We start from the raw sequence: 24,449 nt of genomic DNA, 5'->3' as shown, positions 1-24,449 counted from the left end.
AAACCCGGCCTTTTTATGTCTATTAATGGCTTAAATACATTGTTTATTGTTTTCAAATGGGATTTCTGCCCTTTGCATAAATCACACATCTGTATCTAAATGGGCATACAGTTACAAAATCTTTTTATAGCTCTGTAATGTCTCAAATGGGAAGAAATAAAAAAAATAAAAAAATTGTGTTGCATTGGTAAGAACTGTGTGTGCGTGTGTGTGTGTGTGTGTGTCTGTGGGGAGAAAATGCCACCCATGCAGCTCCTCACTGCTGCAGTGTGATTAATGGACAGGCTTTCTGCTGAGGGATGCTGATTACGAGATGTTTTGACTAAGATCTGATTAGCCAAGCCAAAGGCCTATTTTATTACACACAAAACATTCCACTTACTGGTCCTGTGTTCCACTGAACGTCCTTCATTAAGTGCTGAGTGTGGTCGAATCCCTCGTCTGTGCACCACTCTTTCTGTTTTACATTTGTCAGATACTCCCACAATTCACTGCAGCGCAGAGCTGGTGTGCCTGTGATGACAGTGTGGCTGCTGTATTATTCAAAAATCTTTTCAGGGATGATTAATGGATTGGCTCTCGCTATCATAATAAGACTGTAGAGCGTTAGCTGTAGCTTTAATTTGTTGTTCTCAGAGTGTTTTTAAATGATTGTGGCTCCAAGCTGCTCCCTGAAACAGCAGTGAAACAGTTCAGCAGCAATCATTTACCCCTGCATGATGCAAGAGTAATTCAATTGTTCTTGCCTATGAAGAAAACACACATGAAGGAGATTCTTTATGTTGTTTTGGGCCAACAGGCTGCATGGCAAGGGTGGGGAGATTATTGTCTTTGGGCGTTTGTCTCTTGTGGTGAAGTTTCCAGCAGCGCCCATCCAATAATCTAAAAAAATCTTCTTCATCATCCCTTTTTTCTCGCTCACATTTTTTTTTTTTCACTGCCTTCCCTTTTTAATGGGTGTGATGTAGATGTTCGCTGCCTCTCCTCTCCTCTCCTTGTCTGTGATGCTTGTTGTGGTTCTCTCTGCGGGCACATTTAACAGCGCTCCCCCCGCAGCGGTTGAGCCGTAGAACAAACTTGTCTAGCAGCAGCGAGTGGCTCTGCAGGCTCATGGGGCAGGAGCGGCGTCTGCTCCTAATTGGGGGAAAATGCACGGCACATGGAGCCTGCTTGTCGGAGGGCTGGTGAGGCAGCGTAACACCTCCCTATTTTCCCCCTGTTGTTGTGGTGCCACTGGTGAGGCACTGCAGGCTCAAGCCCACTTATTTCTCCTCTCCGTTCTTTAAGACTAATGCATGACACACGAACTCTCTCCGTCTTACTTTTTCTTTTTTTTTTTCTTTTTTTGCCTCAATCTGTGTGTGTGTTTTTATACTAGAATTGGATAGAAAGGGATAAACCTGCAAGTGGAAAATAGAACCTGAGTGCTCTGCTTAAGCACATACAGCTTAGCAGTGGGAGTCCAGTCCATCCTCGGGAGTTAAAGAAGTTAAAGATGGCAGTGGTAGATTCAGTTGCAGGTCTTGGCTCAGGGATGTATGGCTAACTTTTTTTTCAGTTCCATCATAAAAATAAAGTCTGCAGTTACACCAATTTGGACCTCACATAATAGCGGCACTTGCTCTTGACCCATGTAATATAAACCATTGAACATAATGCACTGTGCATTTTCTCCTACTTCTCATAATACGTGTAATGAAAACATAATTGGAGAAAAAACATTCTGTTAAGGTTTCAGGAAATATGTTTAAGTATTAAAAGAGCAGTCACATGATTAAATATTACACTCCAATACATTTGGGGACTCACAAGAGACAGATTAGAAAATCAAGTGGTCTAAATGGAAGTAGCCTGGAAAAAAAATCTGGATCCAAATTTCCTTGAGTGCAGTAAGATATCATCTTTTGTAAGAGTCTCCCTGTCTGGTAGGTGCCCATGCCTCTAAAACTCGATGAAGCACAGGCTATCTGGTTTAGGTTTGTAGTCTTCGAGATGAGATAACCCCGATGACATCATCAGCTAACCGTTTTCTCAGTTCTCATGATGAGTAAACTGATCTTTTTGTGTAAAATCAGTGCTTGTTGAATGGAAAGTCAGATAATGTGGCCTTAGACTTTGAATAGCATTTATCTACTTGCAGAGACTTGACCAAGCATCCAACTAGCCTGAAAGTAGCTGATTGTGCAAACAATCTGTTTTGCACTTAAACTGCAATTCTGGTGGAGCAACACCCATGTAGCCCCAGATAGATTCATTTAGAATAAAACGCATAATTTAACTTACAGATTTATTGCATTGCCTCCGCATTCTTTATGGCCAGGGTGGAGATTTGTTCTCTCCAAAAAATGTTAAGTTATTGTGCTTGACTACAATTCCTCAGCCCCCTTTATTCAACTTAGTGCAGTATCAAGCCATAGCTCCCTGTCTCGCTGGCTTTTGTATGCTTAACACTGGCACTGACCTGAGATCCCTGAACAAACAGCGCTGGTTCTGGCAGCTTTGAAACCCCCAACCCCCCTGGCCTGTTCTCCACACAGTCTTTTCTTTTGAAGTGCAATAAGGATTTTTCTCCTGGCTTGATGGTGGGGCTTTGCCCTATCCCAGTAAAATATTGTGGTTTCCCTGCACGCTGCAGCTCGGGCCGGCGGGTCGTTGGCTCATATGGTGACACTCCCCAGAGCAGCCTGAGTGCTTTCATAGGGCACATAAGCCAGCTCTGTCGCAGGGAGCCGTATATCAGTGAAACGAGAGGGAATATTGGAATAGAATGGGTGTATTTTTTATACAGGGAACTTTTTGACCACTTTCTTAAAAGCCTTTTATTGTGTAACTTAATGCTAAGGCATATGTTACACAATTTATGGCTCAAGGTTTTCTACTTCCCTCGATTTCTGTCCTTGGGGTCACACTGTCACATTTTCAACGTTGTGCTTCTGAAAGCTATCTTTTATTGCCCTAGTTGTACAAGATACTACTTCTATGTCGAGGGAAAAATACTAATCTGGTCCCCATACACTGCACAGTCCTTCTTGTTAATAGGCACTGACATTACGTGGACTGTTTAACCTTCACTGACATGAGAAAATTATTGACTGTATGTATGAAACATCTATACCGCCACGGGGTGTTTTTGATCTGCCTTCTTACGTGAGCAGTCTTAAGACAGATGAAATGTGTTTGTACTTAGTTAATGTAATTGAGCCAGTCCCTCGGTAGCAGGCTTTGTTGAATATTCCTCTCTTGAGTGATTGGATATATAACGTGCATGTAATCAGTAGCAGAAAGGCAGAATGATATAAAGGCCATGTTTCAACATAACAGAGCATCGATGCCTTCTTGTGACTTTGATACCCTTCATCTTTCATTTGAGTTAGCTGCTCTTACATTTTTTTTAAATTCTGCCTCTCTTTCTGCTAGTTGCCATGTTTATGTAGAAAACTTGATTAATTTGTGTTTCCCTTTGTAGAGCTGTATGGTTTTGATGTGCTCATTGACTCCAACCTCAAACCCTGGTTGTTAGAGGTGAACCTTTCTCCCTCCCTGGCCTGGTGAGTGACACTGTTTTTGTCTTCATTTTGTATTTTTAAGAGACTTCCTTACTGAAACTGTTGTTACTACTCAGCTACTGGAAATTGGGGATTTTCTACAAATTTTTAATAGAATATATGATTGTTTGTGTTTTGCTTGTTACAAACTAATGTTGTTTTTCTTAAAAAACGATGTTATATCTGAGCTGCTCAAGGTGAAACAAGAAATCTGTCCCCACCTCTATGACAGTTCTACCCTCAGCTCTCCCCTGTTCTTGTGTATATGTTGTTATTTCTTATCTTTGTCTTCTTTGTTGCCTCGTTTTAAAAAAAAATAAAAATCTGCTTATTTACAGTGATGCTCCATTGGATCTGAAGATAAAGGCCAGCATGATTGCAGACATGTTATCACTTGTAGGTGAGTGCATGCTGGAACAATGACTCAAAGCAGTTTGATTCCAAAGTTTTGCACAATGATTGCACGTGATAAAAGTTCACTTTGTATAAATTCACTTTTTATAGCTGTGTTATGTTTCTGAAAACACTTGTAACTTATGTGCTTGTGTATAATGCTGAATATCAAATAACTGAACCATAAAAATCTGAGAACACACTCTGACTTTTTCTGTTCTGTCATAAACCACACTTAAATGTTAGAAGAAGAAGGTTTATACATGAACATGAAATCATCATCATCCTAACAAATAAACATCCTCATCAGAATACAGACATTTGAAATAAATGAACAGAATGTGGAACTAACTTAAAACATTGTGAGTAATGGAGGAGTCAGTTATTTTTTTGTAATGATCAGTCTTTTCCATTCTTAAAAATACATTTCTTGGGGGTGTGTCAGTAGCTTCTTGCTATGTTCAGAGGCTATAGTCGCCTAAGTGGTTGGCCCTGGTTCTAATCTGACATGTGGCTCCTTTCCCCTATGTTATTCCCCACTCTCTTTCTCCATGATTTCTGACTCTATCGAGTGTCGTGTAAAGGCATAAAAAGCACCCAAAAATAAACTTTAAAAAAAGGAATTTGTCATTTAAGAATAAATATTAGCTTGTATGTTGGAAATGTTTTGTTTTCTGTAAAAATGGCTGTAATTAAAGCAGCTTTTTCTTCACTAGCCTCACTCCAAAGCTGTAAACTCCAGTCTTCTTGTAACCAACAGGTTTAAAGCAGGTGTAGACAATCGTCCATTGTGCGTTGTGTTATGTTTCCCTTGTTGAGTTTGTGCAAACTGCAGATAATAGCTGTACGGCTTCATAATTGTAGCTCCAGTGTTGAGAGAACAAACCACAGCCTTCATTAATTGACAGTTAATGACTTGCGGACAGAATATCTGACGGAGGCCTTTGTTGTTCTGAAGTCATTAAGCTCTCTTGAGAAACTGGATCCGACTTGTCAAAGTGCAGCAATCTTTAGCATGAAGACATTAAATTGCCGGGCCCAAGGCAGAGATAAATACTGTTTACACTGAAGTGTTGCAGCAGGGAACGAGATGTGTCTCTGTTGCGTCTCCCCTCTTAATTACTCAGTTCTTTTGCAGAGGAAGAGCTTTTAATATTTTTGAAATGCAAGTTAAAACAGAGGAGAATCTCATAATCTCTTTACTACCACAGACAGTCAGATCTTTTCTTTTTCCTCGTAGATGAAAGTCCAAAGTGAACATGAAGTAAACATTATCCAAAGCGTCACGTCTCTTGATTATTTAACTTCACTTCATCCTATGATTGGTCCTTGTTACTGTTCACAGGATGCATGGAGCCACCTGATTTGCAGGCGTCCATCTAAACTGACACTGGACTGTAAATCTGTCATGCGGTTCCAGGCTAATGATATTATAGGAATGGCAATATTGTCTGTTGCCTGTGTGTTTGTGAGTGCGTGAGAGTGCAAATATGCATGTGCGTCTCAGCCTAGGCCATGCTGTGGCTTGAAACCCTCCCCTCAGGCTCATTAAATGAAAGAGTAGAATCATAAATTGCCAGTTATCTTTGGACGGAGACGTTACAGCGGGTCGGGGGAAAATGAGCAGTGGCATGTAAAACATAGCACATCTATTATGTACCCAACAAACTAAGTCGCTGTTGGCTGATAACACTTGGGCTGCATCCCAGACCTGTAAATAATGACAGCATTCCATTAGCATTTATTTTCTGCCTGTGTGTAGCTGTCAGCCGTGTGTCACCCATGTTTGTAATAATTGCAGTATTTCAGCAAGAGCACGGCGGGGGCCTGATTCTTACCTGACGACTTGGAAGATGTAGAACAAACAGCCTCAAGCTCCAAGCTGTCAATAGAATTAATTTGACTGGAGTGTTGACTGCAAGAAATAAAATGAACATTCTTCTTTAGCATTTCACTTTTAAACAAATTAGCTTCAAGGAAGTTTGAGAAATGTTAAACAACATCATAGATTTTTCATCATAGTTCTCAGGGCAAACATATTAGTGGGAAATGGGAATTACAAACATTTTCCTGCTCTATTATTAACAAACAAAGGTGCACTTAAATGTAAATGGGTTGAGCTGCAAAACAAAGGTACCGTCTTAACCTGACAACAAAGTTAAAGAATAGTTAAAAGCTTTGGTAAATATTTGAAATGTACTTTCTGAAAGTAAAAGACCGATACCTCTCCTATGGGCTAAACTTACATACTTCATGATGCAGCTTTGCATTTAAATGTACAGATGGGAGAGTGATATCAATCTTCTTTTCGAACTACTGGCAAGAAAGGGAATAAGTGCTTTCCAAAAATGTTGAACCCTCCCTTTAAGCAAGATCAGGGGTTCATGTTTGTTGGATTTTGTTGTATCAGGCAGTAATATGTAACCACATCTACATATTCTTCCTGTTCTATAAAGTTAAGGAAACAATGATTATGTTTTTAAACTCAAATTAAATTGTTAACGTTTCTATGTCCCTGTAAAATGCTCTATTTCTCTCCCTCCACTGTCGTAAAAACTGATGCAATGCATGAAGGTCATCAGAATGAGTAACATATTTAACATCTGATGTCATATATATATACACGCTTTTATAACTCTTGTGTGTCTCCACAGGCTTTGTATGTCAGGACCCCCTGTCGAGACAGCCGCGCTCTGAACGAGTCACCCTGGACCCCAGCATGAAGCACCCAGCAGCCCAGAGAACACAGGTACTGGATGCTCTCACACACACACACACACACACACACACACACACACACACACACACACACACACACACACACACACACACACACACACACACACACACACACACACACCCACCACACACACAGAGCAAAGACCCAGGCCAAGCACTGCACTCATTCACCCTTCCTTGTGAAACATTCCCATTCTTGTCTTCACCTCTCTGTTGCTTACACTACATTCCTGCCACTGCCATTGAGCTCCTCTCATACCCTCATGGAAAATTCACTGTAATGCAAAACAACTGCTAATGTAATTATCTTGTTTGAGTGACATCAGTTTGTAAGTGCTACGCTCTGTGACTTATTGTTTTATCATTTCTAATCAAATGACTAATGCTCTCTGTAGGGCTTGTTGCCTAATGATGCCACAACAGCAAATGCACTTGGCTCCATCGCCTTAACTACTGCACCCAGAGTTGGCGCACAGTCTGCTGGAGGGAGATAACTAAATCAGACAGATTTTTACCCCACCTTATATTGTGTAAAGAGCCTATTTAGACATGCAGGAACAATTCGGCATTGTTGCATGTAAATGTAGCATGCTTGGGGTTTGATGTTGCCTTCAGGAACATTAACGTCAAAGTCTCATTGTGTTCACCTATTTCCTCTTAGAAACCTCATTCTGCACCCACAGCCTGTGCATACAGCAGAATGGTGAGTTTTTCAGACTCAGACATATTAATCTTCTTTTGCCTTGTTCCTTTTTTTGCAACCCTCTGATGCCACTTACACTGTCGGTAAGAAATTGCCTTCTGCTTTCTGCTTATTTGATTATGTGGCTTTGCTATTTTTCACAGTGACAGACAGATTGCTTATATTGATTCCTAATGCTGTATTGAGAGTTCTCATTCCATTAGTGGCCTCAATAAACAAAGTGCTTTTAATACTGCAATGCACCTCCTGATTAAAAACTCAGAAACTTTATTCATATAGTCAGTTGCTCAGATGTACCTAAAACAAGCCTGGCACTGAAGCAGCAGCTGTCACACATGTTGAGCACTCCAGGGGCCTTCAGACAACCCATCCTCTGCCTTTACTTTTGATGAGGGCCAACAGTTGGGTCTTTTTCTGAGGGATTAGGCCATGTCACTTTTTGGCGTCCTTTGAATCCCCCCAGCCACGTCGAACAAATTAAATGTAATCCCCCTGCTATTTGGATGACAAATTCTGTATGCGATCCTGTGGGGTTGTGCCCCCCCTTGGCTGGGCCAGGTTTCAACTCAAATGCCAAAGTTGTCAATCACAGCCTGGTAGTACATGCAGTGTGGAGGCAGCCAGGAATGCCAGTGCACAACAAAAATGCTCCATTTATGTAATGGAGAGAAAAGAAGGGAGGGTGTTTTGTGTTTAAAGAGGTGTAGGTTCAACATTTTCCATATGTTAATAGGAATTATGTTTCCAATTTGTTGGTTTTCAGAAATACACTTTTTTACCAACAATATATTAATTTATTTTCCCCCTACAAGCTTAAATTTAAAGTTACTTTTACTATTTTTTTAGCATTAGCTCACGTTAAGCTGGAAGAGGAACGATTATAGATGGTTTGCATTAGTTGAGAGTGACATTGTCTCTCCCCTGTAGCGCCAGAGGCCTGCATCAGCCAGTAACTCAGAAACAGAGGGCTCCAAAGACAAGCAAGCAGACAGCACCCTGAGCTTAACTGCTGAGGAGGTAAAGCCTTGACTGTGGATTTGATTGAATTAAGACCTTATTGGATATCCAAAGCACATTGACTCTTTAAACCTGCTTCATAATGAGTCTTTTGTTTTCTTTGACTTATTCAGATCAAAGTGCTGAGGAGGATAAAGGAAGAGTACGAGCGACGAGGAGGCTTCATCAGGATCTTTCCCACCGCAGAAACGTGGGAGCTCTACGGGTAAGCTGAGCCAACGAGGAACAGACGGATCACTTGCAAGATCCAAGGGATGAGTCTATGAAGAAACTCATATTAAAATATGTCTTTAGATAAGTCGGGCGTTTAGACTAAATGGATGCTGTAATACCTACAGCTAGACCCTTTCATTATAAAATATACTATAATAACTAAAACTTAAGAGACTGACAAAACAACATCACATCGAGAAAAACACAAAAAATAAAATATTTTTTCATAATAGGAGAAAAAAGTGAACAAAACAAGCAAGCGGCTTGATTCAACAAGAAACAAATGTAATTAGAAGACACATGACACCTCTTGTTTGTCACTAACTGAACCACCAGGTTAACATGGAAACATAGTTGGCATTGATTTAACTCTGTATGTGTTCCAATAACTTTCTGTGCTTGTGTACCTATATGAGGTTTGTCACCTGATTGGACCCTTAGTTACCGGTACCTGATTGGCTGATCTTATTAGCAGGGATTTGTAAAAGCATATTATTGAGCCTTGTAGGATATCATAAAGGGCTGCTTACTGCTATGTCACAGACATTCATTTGACACATTTGCTGCAAACAATGTGTTCTAATCTAATCGGGGCTCCTTCCTTGATGATTTATTGTTGTCATTTGCTGATTGTCTTCTTCTTCCCTCAGCGGATATCTGGAGTCAAAGACATCAATGAACTCCATGTTGGCAAACCGACTTTTCCATGGAAGGTGAGCTTTCCATTGTGGTTGGGATTGGAATAAATCTCTCCATCAGTTTGTGGAAACTGCTGGTTTCTAACGTGGCGTTTGTTTGGTCTGTCCATTGGATAGGTGAGAGGAACAGCTGATGAGATGTTGCACAGTCAACATTTCCAGCTTGTCTATGTGGCGTTGCTCCGTCAAGTTCAGGGGGGCAAGAGGGGGAGAGATAGTTGTAAATGTGCAGTGCCTTTTTATTGAACCACATTTGTGTTATTGCTATTCAACATGCGTTTATGTTATTTGAATGAGTACAGGCCTTCAAGTTTTAACCACAGCTTTTACTATTGCACAATTTTTTTATGGAGATTTGTCCCCAGAATAAGCCTATTTATGATTTTTCCATATTCATTAGCTGGCCAGATTATGGAGACAGTTGTTTCTCTAAGACCTCGGTTGCTGTTATTTTTTTACCATTAATCCTTTCTCCTTTGGACCATCACTATTTCTCACGTCAGCTTCTGGAAGAGCTACTAAACCACACTGTCTCACAACTGGCTCCAGTTAGAGTTTGTAACTATGGCTTTGTAATTGTTGATGAAACACTTATTAATCATTCATGTTGTTGTTATTATCACTGTGTTGACGTGTCGTGCTCTTTCTTTTAGAAATGTGAATGGGAATGTGCAGCTGCAGGTGGACGCCGTCCATGGCTGTCATGTTGTCCAGTACGAGAGGAAGCTGCTATCTCTGGAGGCACGTAAGAGGAGACGGCGCCACCTGACTCATCGCTCTGCTGCTGAGAGGAAGAAATCTGGTAGGCCCTGATGTGTTCTGCCTCCATTCAGGAAACTGCTTTTTTTTCTAATACTGAGGATTGTAGAGCTAAGTGGGACAACATCACATGCTAATGCACTTTTGTTTCCAATAAATAACTCCCCAGTGTCACTGTAAGGTTAGCCAAATATGACTCTGAGTGAGTTCATTTCATTGCAGCAACACAAAAACTCTATTTCGAGTGCATGTGTGTATTTGATTCTAAATGCCAGTGATGCAACTGACATTTGTCTTTCCTTAAAATGCTGCATACCTCAGGCAAAGAAGCCAAGGCCTCCCCGAGTGCGAGCGGCAGTCAGGAGGGAGAGGAGGTGAAGCGAGGTCTCGAGCCAGGCTCACACAAGGCTTTGGTAGCAGAGCAAAGAAAACAAGTGGCCACACCACTGGAGCGCTGCCACAGTGAGGCTCCGTCCAGCTCAGAGGCAGCGGCGCACAATGCCAGGCCCACAGTCAACCTGCTCCACATCCTTCAGCAGGGCTGGGACCTCAGGTCAGTTGGTATTCTGGGCTGCTGCTCATGCTGGCTGCTGCTCTCATCTTCTTCCCCTACTGTATTTTCTTCAGCCTCACTTCCCTCCCTTTCCCTATTAAATAAGAAGTATAAAAGAGGTTGTGAATGAATAACTACCTCCTTTTATCATGCGTGGGGCATTCTTGTGATTAAGAAAAAAGATACAGATTTTCCTTATATTATCTTGTAGATCTCTCCCAAAAACAACTTTGTATTATTAATCTGTTCTTTACAAAGATTGTCTCAGTTGTTCACTGTCATTCCATCTGCTCTATTTTTTTTGCTTTTATTTTCAATAGCATTATTGTTTTTTTAATTTAAACGGGTGCACTTTTTTATTTATTTTCTATGACTACATAACTTCAAGGACAACTGGGATTCAATTAGAGGTAGCTCTTTATGTGTTTCCACAGTTGCATTTGCTGAAGATCAGGCAGCTTTAAGAACATTTGATATGCAACAGTAGTTGATGTTATTGATGAGCTTTGCTATATACTGTTTAACACATACAATACAGTGTACAAACATACTTCTTAAAGTAACAGGAACAAAGAATGTGGTCTAATGTTTGTTTTAAAAATGTGCCCCAAATTATAATTTGAGAAAGAATCACAATAACAAGTCTGACTTTGTATAAATTCCTCAGCACTTGCCAGGACTGTGCGTGAAGCAGGAAAATTATAGTACGCCATCATCATTGTTTGCGTTTGACAGCTTTTTCCAAATCATTTTTATTTATTTTTTTACTACAATGTTCTGACAGTACTCCCTCCAAGTTCACCTGTGCCACAAAAACAGCTTATCATTTAAATAGCAATGCAGAACAGAGTACGCTGTGTTTCAACAACTTTTGGCAGCAGGTGATACATACCTGTTTTTGTTTTCTCTCGCTTTTCTGCAGGATATGTCAGCAAGTGGAAAGACTACGACTGCTTGTATTTCTTTTGTAACAGATGTTTTGCAAATTCAGTCCTATTGTCAATTTAATCTACTGTTGCGTCTTTTCTTTTTCACTCCTTCTCATGCTCATGCTCTTGATGATTTTTTTTCTCTTCCTTTGCTCTCCAGTAAAGTGCAGGCCCGGGTGGCCTTTTCCTCGTACCTGCAGCGAGTTCAGCAAAGACTGTTGGCAGAGAGCAGAGAAAATGCAATCCCAGCATGGCCAGACAAGGACAATGACCAAATGGTACAGTGATGATATTTTTTTATCCCCCCTCTCCTGATAAACCAGATTTCCCCTTATTATCGTCCACTTACTCATGAGTACCCTGGCTGTAGGTGAAATGTAAACAAATCCGTCTGGCTCCATGGAAGGAAAACGTGGTCTCTGTTAAAGTCAGCCTGATTGGAAAGTCTGCATTGTAACGGCATAAATCATCGTCGTCATCGTCGTCTGTGACCTCAAACTTTCGGGGAAAATCAATTTTGAACTCGCAAAGTGGATCTCTGGGCCATTAAATTCAATGTCTCAATGTTTTAAATGGCTTTAAACCATGAAAAGAGAAAACACACACAGAGGTAGCCTAAAAAAAAAGAGCAGCAGGACAAATGAATGATTCAGTGCAGTGATAGTAAAAGATGTTTTCCATCCACACAGGAGCTCGTGATTCGCTTCCTGAAGAGAGCAGCCAGTAACCTCCAACAAGACATTAAGGTGCTCTTGCCCAACCGCCAGCTTCCACTCCAAGAACGCAGACGAATCCTGTCCGACCAACTAGGGGAGTTTATTCACTGTTACAAGAAGGTACACATGTCCAGACTACAGCTTAACCACAGAGCCACGATGCTAACGGGTGATGTAACATGCAAAGCATTGGGCATATGGAGCTAACCTGCTGTCATATTGTTTCCCATCTTCTAAGGAAACTGACCGTATGGTGAAAAAACAAGAGGATATCATAGAGGAGCATTGTGTAAACACAAGTGTTTTTCAAGAGTACATCTCCACAGCAAGGTTAGTGAATTGGCAAGCACACCTACCATTGTTCGGTTCTTGGATCTTTACTCCTCCAGTTGTGTGTGCTACTGATGAAAGTGTCAGTTCAATCTACTTCACAAATGTATCCCCTGTCGCCTTTTTTTTTTTATATAGTGAAAACGATCTGGAGGAATTACTGACATTCTACACCCAAAAAAATAAATCAGCCACCGTCTTCCTTGGAACAAAAGTGAGGAGTGTGAAGAGAGAGGTTCATGAAGTCAATGCCGCAGGAGATTCAGGCAACAGTTCTACTCCAAAAAGTGAGTTACTTCTGTTTTTTTCCCCTTCTTTTTTTAACTGTAGGTCTGGTTTATGTTAAATATTTTATCATTCAAGCACAGTACACAGGAATTGTTTATAGTTGTAAAGTAAAGAGGAAAAAAATGAGTCATCTAGAGTGAAGATAAGGTCACCTTACAGTGATTAGCACTCACCCAGGGAAAACAAATGTATGTCAGGGCTGAAGAATGGCTAACTAATGATAAAGGAGCTCTGGCTTCTCTCCTCCTTTGAACAGCTCTTCCTGTGGCCCGAGAGGATTCCAGCGCTTCAGAGTCATCGCTCTCCACGGGGAAAGTCAGCAGTGACCTAGACATCAAGGTCGCTGAGAGTCAGCCTTCTGTCTGTGCTCTTACTGAAGATCAGTCAGCATTAAGAACGGTGAAATCCCAGCCGGAGGTCCAGGCCTCCCAGCACTGCTCCAGCTTTCCTGCGACTTTAGACTGCACACATATTTATCATCAGCATTGCTCTTCGGCTCAAACATCCCAGCCTCTGCATTGTCCGCCGCCGCCACCACCTCCTCAGCCGCCGTCCTATGCACAGTCCTTGGCAAAGTCTCAGTTCTGTCTATCAGAGACTCTCTCCGACCCTCCTGCGTACTCATCTATGGTCATGGTCACACAGCCCCCGCGAGCGGTGTGGACGGCTGTTTCTTCTGGCTCTAACACAGTCGCTAATGGGCAACCTACCCAGGTGCTCCGGAGAATTCAGTCCTTCACTTCATCAACAGCCAGCTCTGCAGCAGGCTCGTCCCTCCCGAGTGCCTCACACATTTACAGCCAGAAGCTCTCCAGACCTACCTCAGCAGGACAAGGTAAATATAAACTCTCTACTTTATCTGCAGTTGTTTATGACATCCCATGTTCTCACATTTGTTAATCTGTCTATCAGTGATCAAGAGGGGCAGCTCCAGTAAGCTGAAGTCAAACTCAGCCGGGACGATCAAGGAATTAAACTCCCTGTCTGCCCAAGCCCAGTCCAACCAGCAGGCCTTCATCTCCGCCCTGCAGAAGCTGGCCAACAAGCAGGTCGCTCGCCACTCGGCCAGCTCCAGCCACATCAACCTGTTGACACAGCATGTGAGTTCATCATATTTCTAACCTGAGACGACAGCCAAGAATAAGAAGGAATGTAGAGATATTAAACGACCTGTAAATCAAGATGTGTCATGTTTATTGTAAAGAAGAAGAAACTGGCCCTGGTGCAGTAGTCTCTCACTGTGAGGTCTCTGATATTTGTCTTTGTCGATGTGTAAAACCTGGCTCTGACCCCATGCTGATTCGCCGCATCTAGCTGCTCATTCATTCATTCAGCAGACCTGTTGGAGCCAGAGGGTCTAGTGCCTCGCACCGTGCACCTTCCTCCTCCAGCCGTTGAGGAGGAAGGTGGGGGATGAGGGGGGGTTCTGGAAGTGGGAGTTTGTAGCTGGCTGGCCCTAAACAGTGGTGAGCCGCATCAAGCCTCCGCTCCGTGTGAGGTCTCATTATCAGATTCACCATGGGGGAGTGATTTCTGTTGATACTTAAAAAAGCAGCCTCTTTTTGTGGTAATTAATGCTTATAAATAGAGGAATGTGGCAAATTGGCACTGAGCGGAGGAGCGGCAGCTCAGTTGGCTCCATCACCACCACCTCCTATATTCCCCAAAGGTTTGTCATTCCGCCAGGGGAGCCCTGCAAACTTTCCTCCCTCCTTCTCCTCCTCACTGGGGTTTTTTTTCTGTCAAAGTTTTTTTTTGTGTGTGTGATGGCACCAGACCACACATACTGCTGATTTTATGGCTCCCTTCTGACTGTACATTATTCTGTCTATCTGAAGGGTGTTTTCTGTATTTCAAATGAATACTTAATCCAGGGCTTGGCAGCAGTTTATTTTGGGTAGTTATATAATCCAGTGTTTCTGCACTTTAGGTCCACTGTACATTCGGTGTTATTTTTTTAAGAGCTCAGATTGGAAGTCATTAAACCACTTGCTGCACTAAATGGAGAACTTTGTAAACATGAACAACACCCTGTTGCACTAAAGTAGGTGACCTCTGAGGTTTCAGTAATTAGTTTCTCTCATGCTAAGCCACATGTATACAAATTGTGAAATTGAGTTAAGCCAGGCATTGCCACCTCTTATAAAATTAATATACTCCTGGGCTGCTTTGTGTAGAAGACACCTGTGTAACTCTTTGGTCTCACAGGCTGGTACATGTGACCTTAGATTATAGGACATTATGGCTATATTATAAATACATTCATCTATAACAATTAAATCTCACCACACCATCAGTAACATATGCGATGTTGTCTAAAAACACAGAGATATTGGCACCCTCATGTGTGTTTACCCTAAGTTTTTTAATACAACCGGTCTACCTTTTAAAAGTAATCTACAGATTGTTCACATTGTACAAGGCTTGGCAGCATTACAACTTTCCCAATACGCCATTAAGTGCACCAGAGGAAATAAAGTAAATAAAATGCCACAGCGATATAATTCATTCTCCCTTTAGATTTCTCTGCACATAATTCACAGGGCAGTGCAGAGCAGGACAGAGGGGCAGTTGCTACAGAAGTCCTGATGTTGCTGTAAACACTTTTGAGCTGGCAAGTCATGATAACTGATCCTGCTCGAGATGGAGAACGGGGAGGGGGCCACCTGGATTTAGTGCTGAGTGGAGACTAGCTGTGCCATGTGCTGTGTGTACATTTCACATAGCCCCCAGACACAGGAGAATGAATGGTGGATGTAGGGAGGAACAGCATATGAGTGCTTATTCATCATACATGTCCACTGCTCTAGACATTCGGACGCCTAGAAGTTTTTGTTGTTTGATAGAAGTGACTCAATGTTTGTGTTAAATCATTTGTTGAAATTTTTCTCCGCCTTCCACAGCTGACAAACCTGAACCTGGCCAACAGGATGCTGGGCAGAGAGAGCTTCACACTAAACCCCCGAGTGGGGCATGCTACTGCTACCACCCATCGGCCAGTCAAAGCTGTTCACTCTGGAAAGGATCTCTGTGGCAGCATTAGGTGAGTCTGAAAACATGTCGCATTATGCAAAACATATGAAGGGACTTTATATTTTTCATAAATTTGAATTTAAAACATAGGTTAAGCAATACTGCACCTACAAAACTATTATTTTAAACAGCTCTTTAAACGGGGTATTTTCTTTTTTAATTAAATAATTCAAACAGAGAAGTTGAAAGCTCCATAATAAATAGAAAAGTACAGTCAATGATGCATCGGTTGCAGGTTTGACTCTCCATGTCGGACCTTTGATGCGTCACTCCCACCTTCCTCTACACATTTCTTGTCTCTCATCAGCTGTACTATATAAGTCAAAATGTCCCGAAACATAATACAAAAATACTTCTGTCTGCTTCAGCATAGATAAACTGCCATACAAACCCTTTGTCTTGTGTTTCCTTTGGGAAAAAATATGGGAGAACACGATATTGGAAAGATCTAACATAAAGCAAGGACACCATCCTTCCTGCTACAAAACACAAAAGCTGAAGTCTCGGTCTTATAACTTAAAGTTTGAGATGACCTGCTCATGTACAACTACACCAACGATGAAGTTTGAATACACAGTAAATTTTCTCTTTAAGAATATGACATCAGTGAGGTCTGCAGAGCTCAGGTGCTCGAGTTCAATGTTAAACCGCAGGGGAGCTGCTGTTTGTGTCTTCTCTGTGAGAATTAAAATATTCATGCATTAAGTATTATTCACTTGGCCAAACTAATGTCTTGAAGATTTCCTGTGTAATCAACTTTCTATCCGTTTCAGATTGTGTAAGCCTGTTTGGTCACACTCAATAGAACGTAAAGGCTTTTTAAATGGTCTTTGACGACTTTTTAGATTGGACATTATTAGTGTTTGGAAAAGAACTCCAGGGTGCCAACACACCTCTGGGCAGACTCGTTGAACACTATTATGGAAACTGGCATTTTGTTCCCTTTTTCAACTCTGCTTGTTGGAGTTAAGTAAAAGTAGAATTGGCCGCTGAGTACGGGGGAGTGTGTGAAGCATGCTGACGGGGTGGAGGCGGTGGTAAGGGGACAAAGTCAACACCCATTGAACCCCACCCCTCCCCCTTCTTCTCACCCCCTCACACCCCTCTCACTTTGCTCTGAAGAGAGAAGGAAGGAAACAGAAGGGCCGAGTGTGATCCCACGGTCATGCTACACGTCTCCACGCCAGGATAATAAACCTATTGGATACTGAAAGTGTAATTCATTGAAGGATAAGCGTCTACTCCCTTTTTATTTTCGTCTTGATACTTGAGTGACAAAGTCTCAGACAGCTTGGCCTTGATCTTGGCCTCTGTTTTTCCAGTTCAGCTCTTCCTTGTGTATCAAGCTGTCAGAGAATTCCTGGAATGTCTGGCCTTCTCCTTTTTTTAAAACGTTTTTATTTCCACAAACGAAAAATAGAATAGTTTTATAGAATTTGTGATTTCAAAGAAAACCTTTTGTAGCTTTAAAATATGATACTCCTTTTAAACTTTAGAGCTCTGTTGTTCCTGATCCTCTATTTCATCTTTGTATTAAGTCTTTCCCTTTAAAAAAATCTCTACATACATTGCTTTGACACTTCATAAATCAGAGAATAAATGAGTACAGCTTTCAGCTTTTTAAATTTCAGGCTAATAAATCAACGATGGAGTTACATACAGTAGCAGTTCAGTTATTTTAAAACAGTCCAGAAAAATCCATAGCTCCATACATCTTCCAATCAGTCACTGGCTTGCCGTACAAAGCAAGCAAAGGTTTTGGCTTTCACCTCTTATTGTAGTGAAATGTTTTTTAATAAGATATAAGGATAAATTGCCTTGATTTCACCTTGGCGCTGTTTCTTATAACACAGAATTTCCTGAGTCGTCCCCCCTCCTTCACTCAGGCTCAGGGTTTGTGCCAAACATACTGAAGCTGTTAAGCACACTGGCTCTTAAAGCAACCACAGGGGTGAAGTACGATGGGTTTCAAAGGGGAGCACAGCTCTTTGAAGTGCCGCTGCCAGGATCTAGCAGGTATGCTGCATCAGCACTCTGAGAGCTGCTGCCTCACACCTCTGCACGTCTTCATACAACAACAACTAAACTCTGGGGTCTTATCTGGTGTTTGGCCTTGTGTTACATTTATGGTGATGACTATTTGACCCACTTGTTTCATGATTTGAGCAGTTACAACACTAACTCTTTCATCTTTGTTATAATTTGGTGTTTTAAGAAGTCAATTCTTCTTCTCTTTTTGGCTTATTCCTCTCAGTTTGGAATGGTTTGGTTTGCTTATACAGTTGTGGATTCCAGCTCCAAGTCTGTCTTTTATAAAGTCAGTAGCAGGACATGGCTGCTTCTCTCTGCACCCTTGACATAAAAATTGCCTCCCCTATTATCTTCTCCCTCTACGTACAAATGACCGGTAACTATCATCTCCGCGGTGCAACATTCCCTCAAACACATTAAGAGGTACCAGAACCTCGGCCTGTGCGAGGTATTTTTAGCTTATTCAATATTTTGGTACATTGTTGTTTGACTTGGTCGAATTTTAAAAAGGATTTACCATTCCAAAGGATTTTATAACAGCCCATACGCAGAACCAACAGCTCAGCTAATCAGGCGACAATTTAAAACGTCTTTGATGGTGGAGAAAGTTTCCACAAAATTGGTTTGATGTGTCTCTTCCTTTGGATTTAAACGAAAAGACAATTTCATTCACATTGATTTGAACCAGATGTGGTTGAATGGATGAGAACCCTTAAGGTAAGAACCAGTGAGATTCCAGTGAATGGATTTAGGTTATTCAGCAGATACACGCACCTACACGACAGTACATCCCAGTGTGGAGTATTGTTGTTTAAGGAATGAGTTGCTTGAGCCAGACCTAAGGTTTTGTTTTTTTAAAAGTCATTCCTAAGTTTATTTTCAGAAACTATTAGCTTTAAAACTGGTGACTTGTAAGGAAACATCTGTACTGTGATTCAGTAAAAAAAAAAAAAAGTACAAAGAGAGGTAAGTCTCTACAGCATTTATAGCTGTACATTTTTCAAATAAAACTATTTTCAGGGGCCAAGTGATACATTAAAGGCTTTATATGCAATTTTTCGCACTTAAATATAATAGAAATCAAGTATATCCTCTGAAAATAACTCTGTGAGTCATGACTGTCTACAATGGGTGTAACACCTGAGTCCCACTGTCTGTGATGTTTTCAGATTTTTTTTTCTGTTTGTTGACATAGCCGGCCCGACGGCTGACTCCTCCCCTCGCGAATAAAAGTTGTTTAATTGAAGGACTAGAGAAAAGAAGAATAACATACTGTACTCACTGCTTAACTGTGTTTCTAAATTACGCTTATTTTGGGTAAATTTACATGCAGTGTGAAGATACGAGCATAATAAAGATCGCTAGCATTAGCATGCTAACCCACAATGCACCGCAAGTTGTTTTGGTTTCATGCTGGTGCTCAAGGGGCGACATCTGCTGGATCAAAAAATCGCATATAAAACCTTTAAGAGTTAGTGCCAATAACTTAGAGATCATGCTATATTCATGAATAATATTGTTGCTGCCGTTGTTTTTGGAATTTTCAGAGTGAATTAGTACAAGCTAAGAAGAAAATATTTACATCACTTTACATCATGTAAAAACATCTTCTTAACACTTGCACCATACTCTTATACTCTTTGTTATATTAGTAATTATTTTATTATTATTATTATGTTGCATGCTAGACCTGCTCTTTTTGTAAAGTGTCTTGAGATAACTTTTCTTATGAATTGGCGCTATACACTTCAGGATTGATTGATTGGTTGAAAGTTCAGATGTGTTAATATTTTCTATACTTTTCAATCTACAGGGGTCTTGTTGGCAAGTTAGTTTCAATTGTTTGTTTACCCTGCATCAAACCCTGAACTGGTCATTTTGACATCAGAACTTTATTCACATATCATCAGAATGTATGTTTTACTCAGTAAAGTTATCCTAATAACTCTGTAAACCTGTCACCTGATGCAGACCTCTGGAAGTTTTAGCATACCATTTTGCTCAGTGCAGGACTAAACCAACAACATCTCTCTAGACTTATGCCGCAATGAATCCCAAAACTCTGGTCCTTTTTTCTTATCGTTCTATTGGGTGTCATTAATTTCATTATAACAAGGTAAGCAAACACTGGGCAATGTTTGCAAATACCATCATACTCTTTGGCGAGTTGGTGTTTACACTGACCATGCAGGCAGGGCTTTGAGAAGCTGTGGCATGATGTCATCGCAAACTGTCCATTTTCCCACATTCACGCTGAGTTAGATTGATGCGGCACATGTGCTCGACTCGCACTGCTGTGTTGTTCTACAGTAAGTCATATCAGCATATTAAAGGATCGGGAGCGCAACGGGGAGAAAGCTGACACCAGCTCGCAGAAGTCCGGCAGGAAGGGAAGTCCCAGATAGTTGGAGCTCCACACATGTGCTGTGATGAGAAAGTCAGATGTGAAGCTGTTCTTTTCTATCACCTCTTTTAACAAATTGTACGTCACTTTGTAGAACTAAGATCCCTCTCTGTTTTTTTTTTTCAACCGATGGTGATCCGTAGTATTATTTGCGTGGTGTTGTGTTGACAGTCACAGTTTGAAATGATCTCTCCTTGGGGTCCTTCTGCGAAAGAAGAACTTGTACTCACAGAAAGCATATGTTGTTGACCGGAAAAATGATTCCATTTAAGGCCATATACTTATAAAATGGTAGCACTGAAGGTCCCTGCGGTCCAGTGTGCAAACTGCAGCCAAGCTGAAGGAAATGACTGCTGTAAACAAAGAACCAGTTTTTGTTTGTCTCCTGGCATTTCCAGGATCTCTGGCCTTGCAAGGTTCACAGACAAGTCTTTGTTTCCAGAAGCTGAAAAAAAAAATGAATTGGCCCCTGGTCACACCAGTTGTTTTTGTAATATATATGCCATTTTGTGAACTGAGAAATGCATGGGCGGATAGCATGTTCACATGAGCTTAAGATCCCTTGTGTCTTTGTCTGGCCACACAGGATAGGAATCTGTTTTCACTTGAGTGACACAGGATTATTATCCCACAGTGGGCATTGTTGTTCAAGATTAATTTAATTCTAATTTTAGAGCTTATCATGGCTTGGTTCTAAAAATAAAGAAGCCATTGTTATTTTAGTCTACAATGTTTCCGTTTACTCCAGACCAATAGAAAAATGTTGTTGCAAGTAATGGAGAAGGAATTTCCATGATCTCTTTTGTCTTTATAATCCCCAAGGATTGCCATTACTTCAGCTGTTTTTGTTTATCCCTATTTTTTTCCACATTTAATTTATATTTTCCTTGCAATTCCCAATATAGGGCTTTCTATGGCTTTATTTTTGGGTGAGGTGGTCGATCTACAGCAGCACACCAGACTCCACATAGGCTTAGTTTCAGCATGTTTGAGGGGGAAGCTGGTCACCTCACTGCTTCAGCAGAGGCCGAAATGAAAAAAAAGAAAGAAGCTGAAACAGGCTTAGTTCTAATGACAGATAATCCAGTTACAAACTCGTGGAGCTCGTCAAAAGGTTTTCTTTCCAGGTTGTGGCTTTGTGATGTGAATGGAACATGAAGCTCGGGGAGCGCTGAGGCAAAAAGGGAAGGTTTAAAGCTCAGCTGATGTAAGCCACGGGCTTGCCCTCCACTTTGACTCTGATTTGCACACTTTGACTTGAAGCTTCAGTAGCCACCGACTGGGATGCTGTGAGCTGTCTTGTCTTTTCACTTTTTTTCTGATCATGTGTTGGTGGTGGGGGGGGGGGGGGGGGGGGGGGGGGGGGTTACTTAGCACATCGTAGACTCGGTTGGATGATGGAATAACTGAGAAGGAAAAGATTGTCACGACTACTGGGCTACTATTATGGCTCAATGTTTGCCACTGAGCTTGCACCATCTTGTAATACTTCCGGTTATGATCAACTGTAAATATAGGACATTTGTTTAGCCAGCAGTCTGTTCTAGAAGAACCTTAAGGAAAGGAGAGCATCATTTGTTAATTTGCCAGCATCTAACCTCATCATTTTATTAGAAGAAATACTTTTGTATGTCATCATTTAAACATTATGCTTGTACTTATCTCTCTCAATTCAAACAAAAATGATTGACCCTCATCCCCCTATATTAAACTATTATCTATCTAATACTATTAGTAGTCATAATAGTTACAAATAAAGGTGTAAGGCAGTACTAGTTTGACATTTTTTTGAATAATTTCTTCTACTTCTTTGCCAATTACCAGATAAAAAATAAAACTGGAAATAAAGTTTTGTCATAATCTTAGCTTGGCATAAATACCAGACAGGGGGAAACGTCTAGCTTTCTTCAGTCCAAAGGTATCAAAATCTATCTACTAGCATGACCAGAGCCATTCCAGCTGCCTCATCTTTATTGGCTTAGTTAAACAAACTACATGCTGGCTAAAGCTTCATATTGAACCGACATAAATTAAAGTGGTATAGATCCTCTCATCAAACTCTCGTCGAGACAGAAGATGAGCATTTTCCCCAATTCAACCAGAATTCTTGGAAAAAAAAAGATACATATTTATATTACAGTGCAACAGGTGTGTCTGTGGTTTTTAATTCTCTGAAATTTCTCACTGACCTCTCTCTTCGTTTCTGCTCTCCTAGCCACAGGCCAGTGAAGGATCAAGAGAGTCTTTGGGATGTCCAGATGCAGAATGCCTACAGCTTGGTGACCGGGGTGAACCCTCAGCAGCACTACCAGCCCACACAAGGAAGTTACCAGCTTCAGTTTGCCATCCAGAAACTACAACAGCAAAGACTTCAGTCTCAACAATTTCAGGACCAAAGCCATTGCAGACACCAGGTATAGCACAGATGTTGTATGCCTCAACCCCTCATTAATTCACAATACATGAGTATTTTGATTATAATTAAAGGAGAACACCTCGTCCATAGAGCACGGTTAGCCAAGATAAAGGCCAAGTTTCTTCTTTCTTTCTCATTACTGCCTTTGGTGTTAAAAGCTGTGAGTCTCAACAGAATCATGTTTCTGGGATTTGTAGTTCATACTATTTAAATTCCTGCTGAAACCTCCAATGTTCAATTTTGCTTTAGTAAAAAGGTAAGGAGAAATGGGTTGTGGCACATCTTTTGTTTGATGTCTTTTCCTGGATGAAGACTGAATATGTCTGAAATTATTCAGCCATTACTCAAGAAAACCCTAATATTTGTGTCTGTACAAAATATTCCCTTACTTAAGCACAGTGCCGTCCAAAATAGTCCAAAATACACGTATGTCAAGAGGAAAGCTTTTATGTTAGCAGTTGCACAGCTATTTTGGGATTATTTTTCCAAACCATTTAACACAATAGTGCTCAGTGGGAAAAAGCTCATTCCTGGTGAGCCAATGACTCCTAATTTATAGATTACCGGTACATTGTTTGGTTGAGAGACTTGTCTAGGCTTATGTTGAAAGTTGAATAATAATGGAATGCTGCCAATGGGGGCACTAGAGAGACCCTGGTACAAAAGTCTATTATAGGTTTGAAGTCTTCCCATTATAGTTCATATCAGATTTGAGCTCCATTTGTTTTCTCAGTGAAACATAAATACAAATTTGGGTTTGATTTTCTCAGGAGAAGTAATGTAGCGACTAAAAAGCTTTTAGTCATGCCTAACTAGATGTGATTTGGCTTGGTTTGGTTTAAGATGGACATTTGATAAAAGAGTGGTCTTGTCACATAGCATTTTTATTGCTTTAACTTTTTATTTCATCTTGGGGGGGGGGGGTTGCTTTTTATGCATTTATTAGACAGGACAGCTTGAGAGACAGGAAATGTAAGGAGAGAGAATGAGGGATGTGATGCACCACACAGCATCAGGGCCAGGAGTCAAACCTGCATCCAGTGCGAGTCTCTTTTACACCGGGGAACCTACTCCACAGAGTGATCTGAACCGGAGGTTCCTGCATAGCATAAGTCAAATCAAGGCATACCATCTTTCTATACATTGCTTTAAAAAGACAATTTTATGAGAAAGTTGGAATTTCTCTATCTTTCAGAGGATTTATGAAGTCTTTCCTTGGATGGAGAGAAATGGAGACTGTAAAGTGCCATTTGGGAGCTTACACAGTGGGATAACAGGATACACCTGCTTTTTTTCTGATCAGTCAGTTAGTATTGCAGTTGGAGCCATAATTAAAGCAGCTAAGGTCATATTTTTCTTGACTTGGTCCTTCAGCCTCACGCAAAGACCTTTATGAGAGTGATCCTTTATCATGCCCTTGGTTCATGCTTCCTTTCACCTTGTTCTGTAGTCGATAGACACTTTACCAAGTTTTTTCTTATCGCTAACATGTCCCATCAAACTCCCAGCCTCCCAGGCCAGGAAAATCTAGTACAATTGGAAAAGGTTTGTGGAGCTGAGAACTGAATGTGACCTTGATAAAAGAGTCAGTCTACTGTCCAACCTTTACAAACTGAGGTCATCAGAAGCGTGACACTGAATAAAGTTGTCTCACCACCAGAAAAAGACATCCCTCCCTTTAA

At 41.0% G+C, this 24,449-nt stretch overlaps 1 protein-coding gene across 1 annotated transcript in view; it reads left to right on the top strand.

Annotated features, from left to right (window-relative positions):
- The window catches only part of ttll5 (tubulin tyrosine ligase-like family, member 5), a 46,603-nt gene that overhangs the window by 10,531 nt on the left and 11,623 nt on the right, over positions 1–24,449 (top strand). Inside the window, 17 exon segments of the mRNA XM_061062470.1 lie at positions 3,467–3,548; positions 3,884–3,945; positions 6,593–6,687; positions 7,339–7,380; positions 8,308–8,397; positions 8,511–8,602; positions 9,261–9,323; positions 9,962–10,110; positions 10,389–10,620; positions 11,710–11,827; positions 12,239–12,385; positions 12,504–12,595; positions 12,734–12,882; positions 13,140–13,718; positions 13,796–13,983; positions 15,787–15,926; positions 22,567–22,765. Coding sequence (XP_060918453.1) covers positions 3,467–3,548; positions 3,884–3,945; positions 6,593–6,687; positions 7,339–7,380; positions 8,308–8,397; positions 8,511–8,602; positions 9,261–9,323; positions 9,962–10,110; positions 10,389–10,620; positions 11,710–11,827; positions 12,239–12,385; positions 12,504–12,595; positions 12,734–12,882; positions 13,140–13,718; positions 13,796–13,983; positions 15,787–15,926; positions 22,567–22,765 — 2,519 coding nt within the window.

Source organism: Labrus mixtus, chromosome 18 (assembly GCF_963584025.1).
Source record: "Labrus mixtus chromosome 18, fLabMix1.1, whole genome shotgun sequence".
Lineage (NCBI taxonomy): Eukaryota > Metazoa > Chordata > Actinopteri > Labriformes > Labridae > Labrus > Labrus mixtus.
The sequence above is the reverse complement of the archived record's forward strand: the minus strand, read 5'-3'. Positions and strand labels throughout refer to the sequence as shown.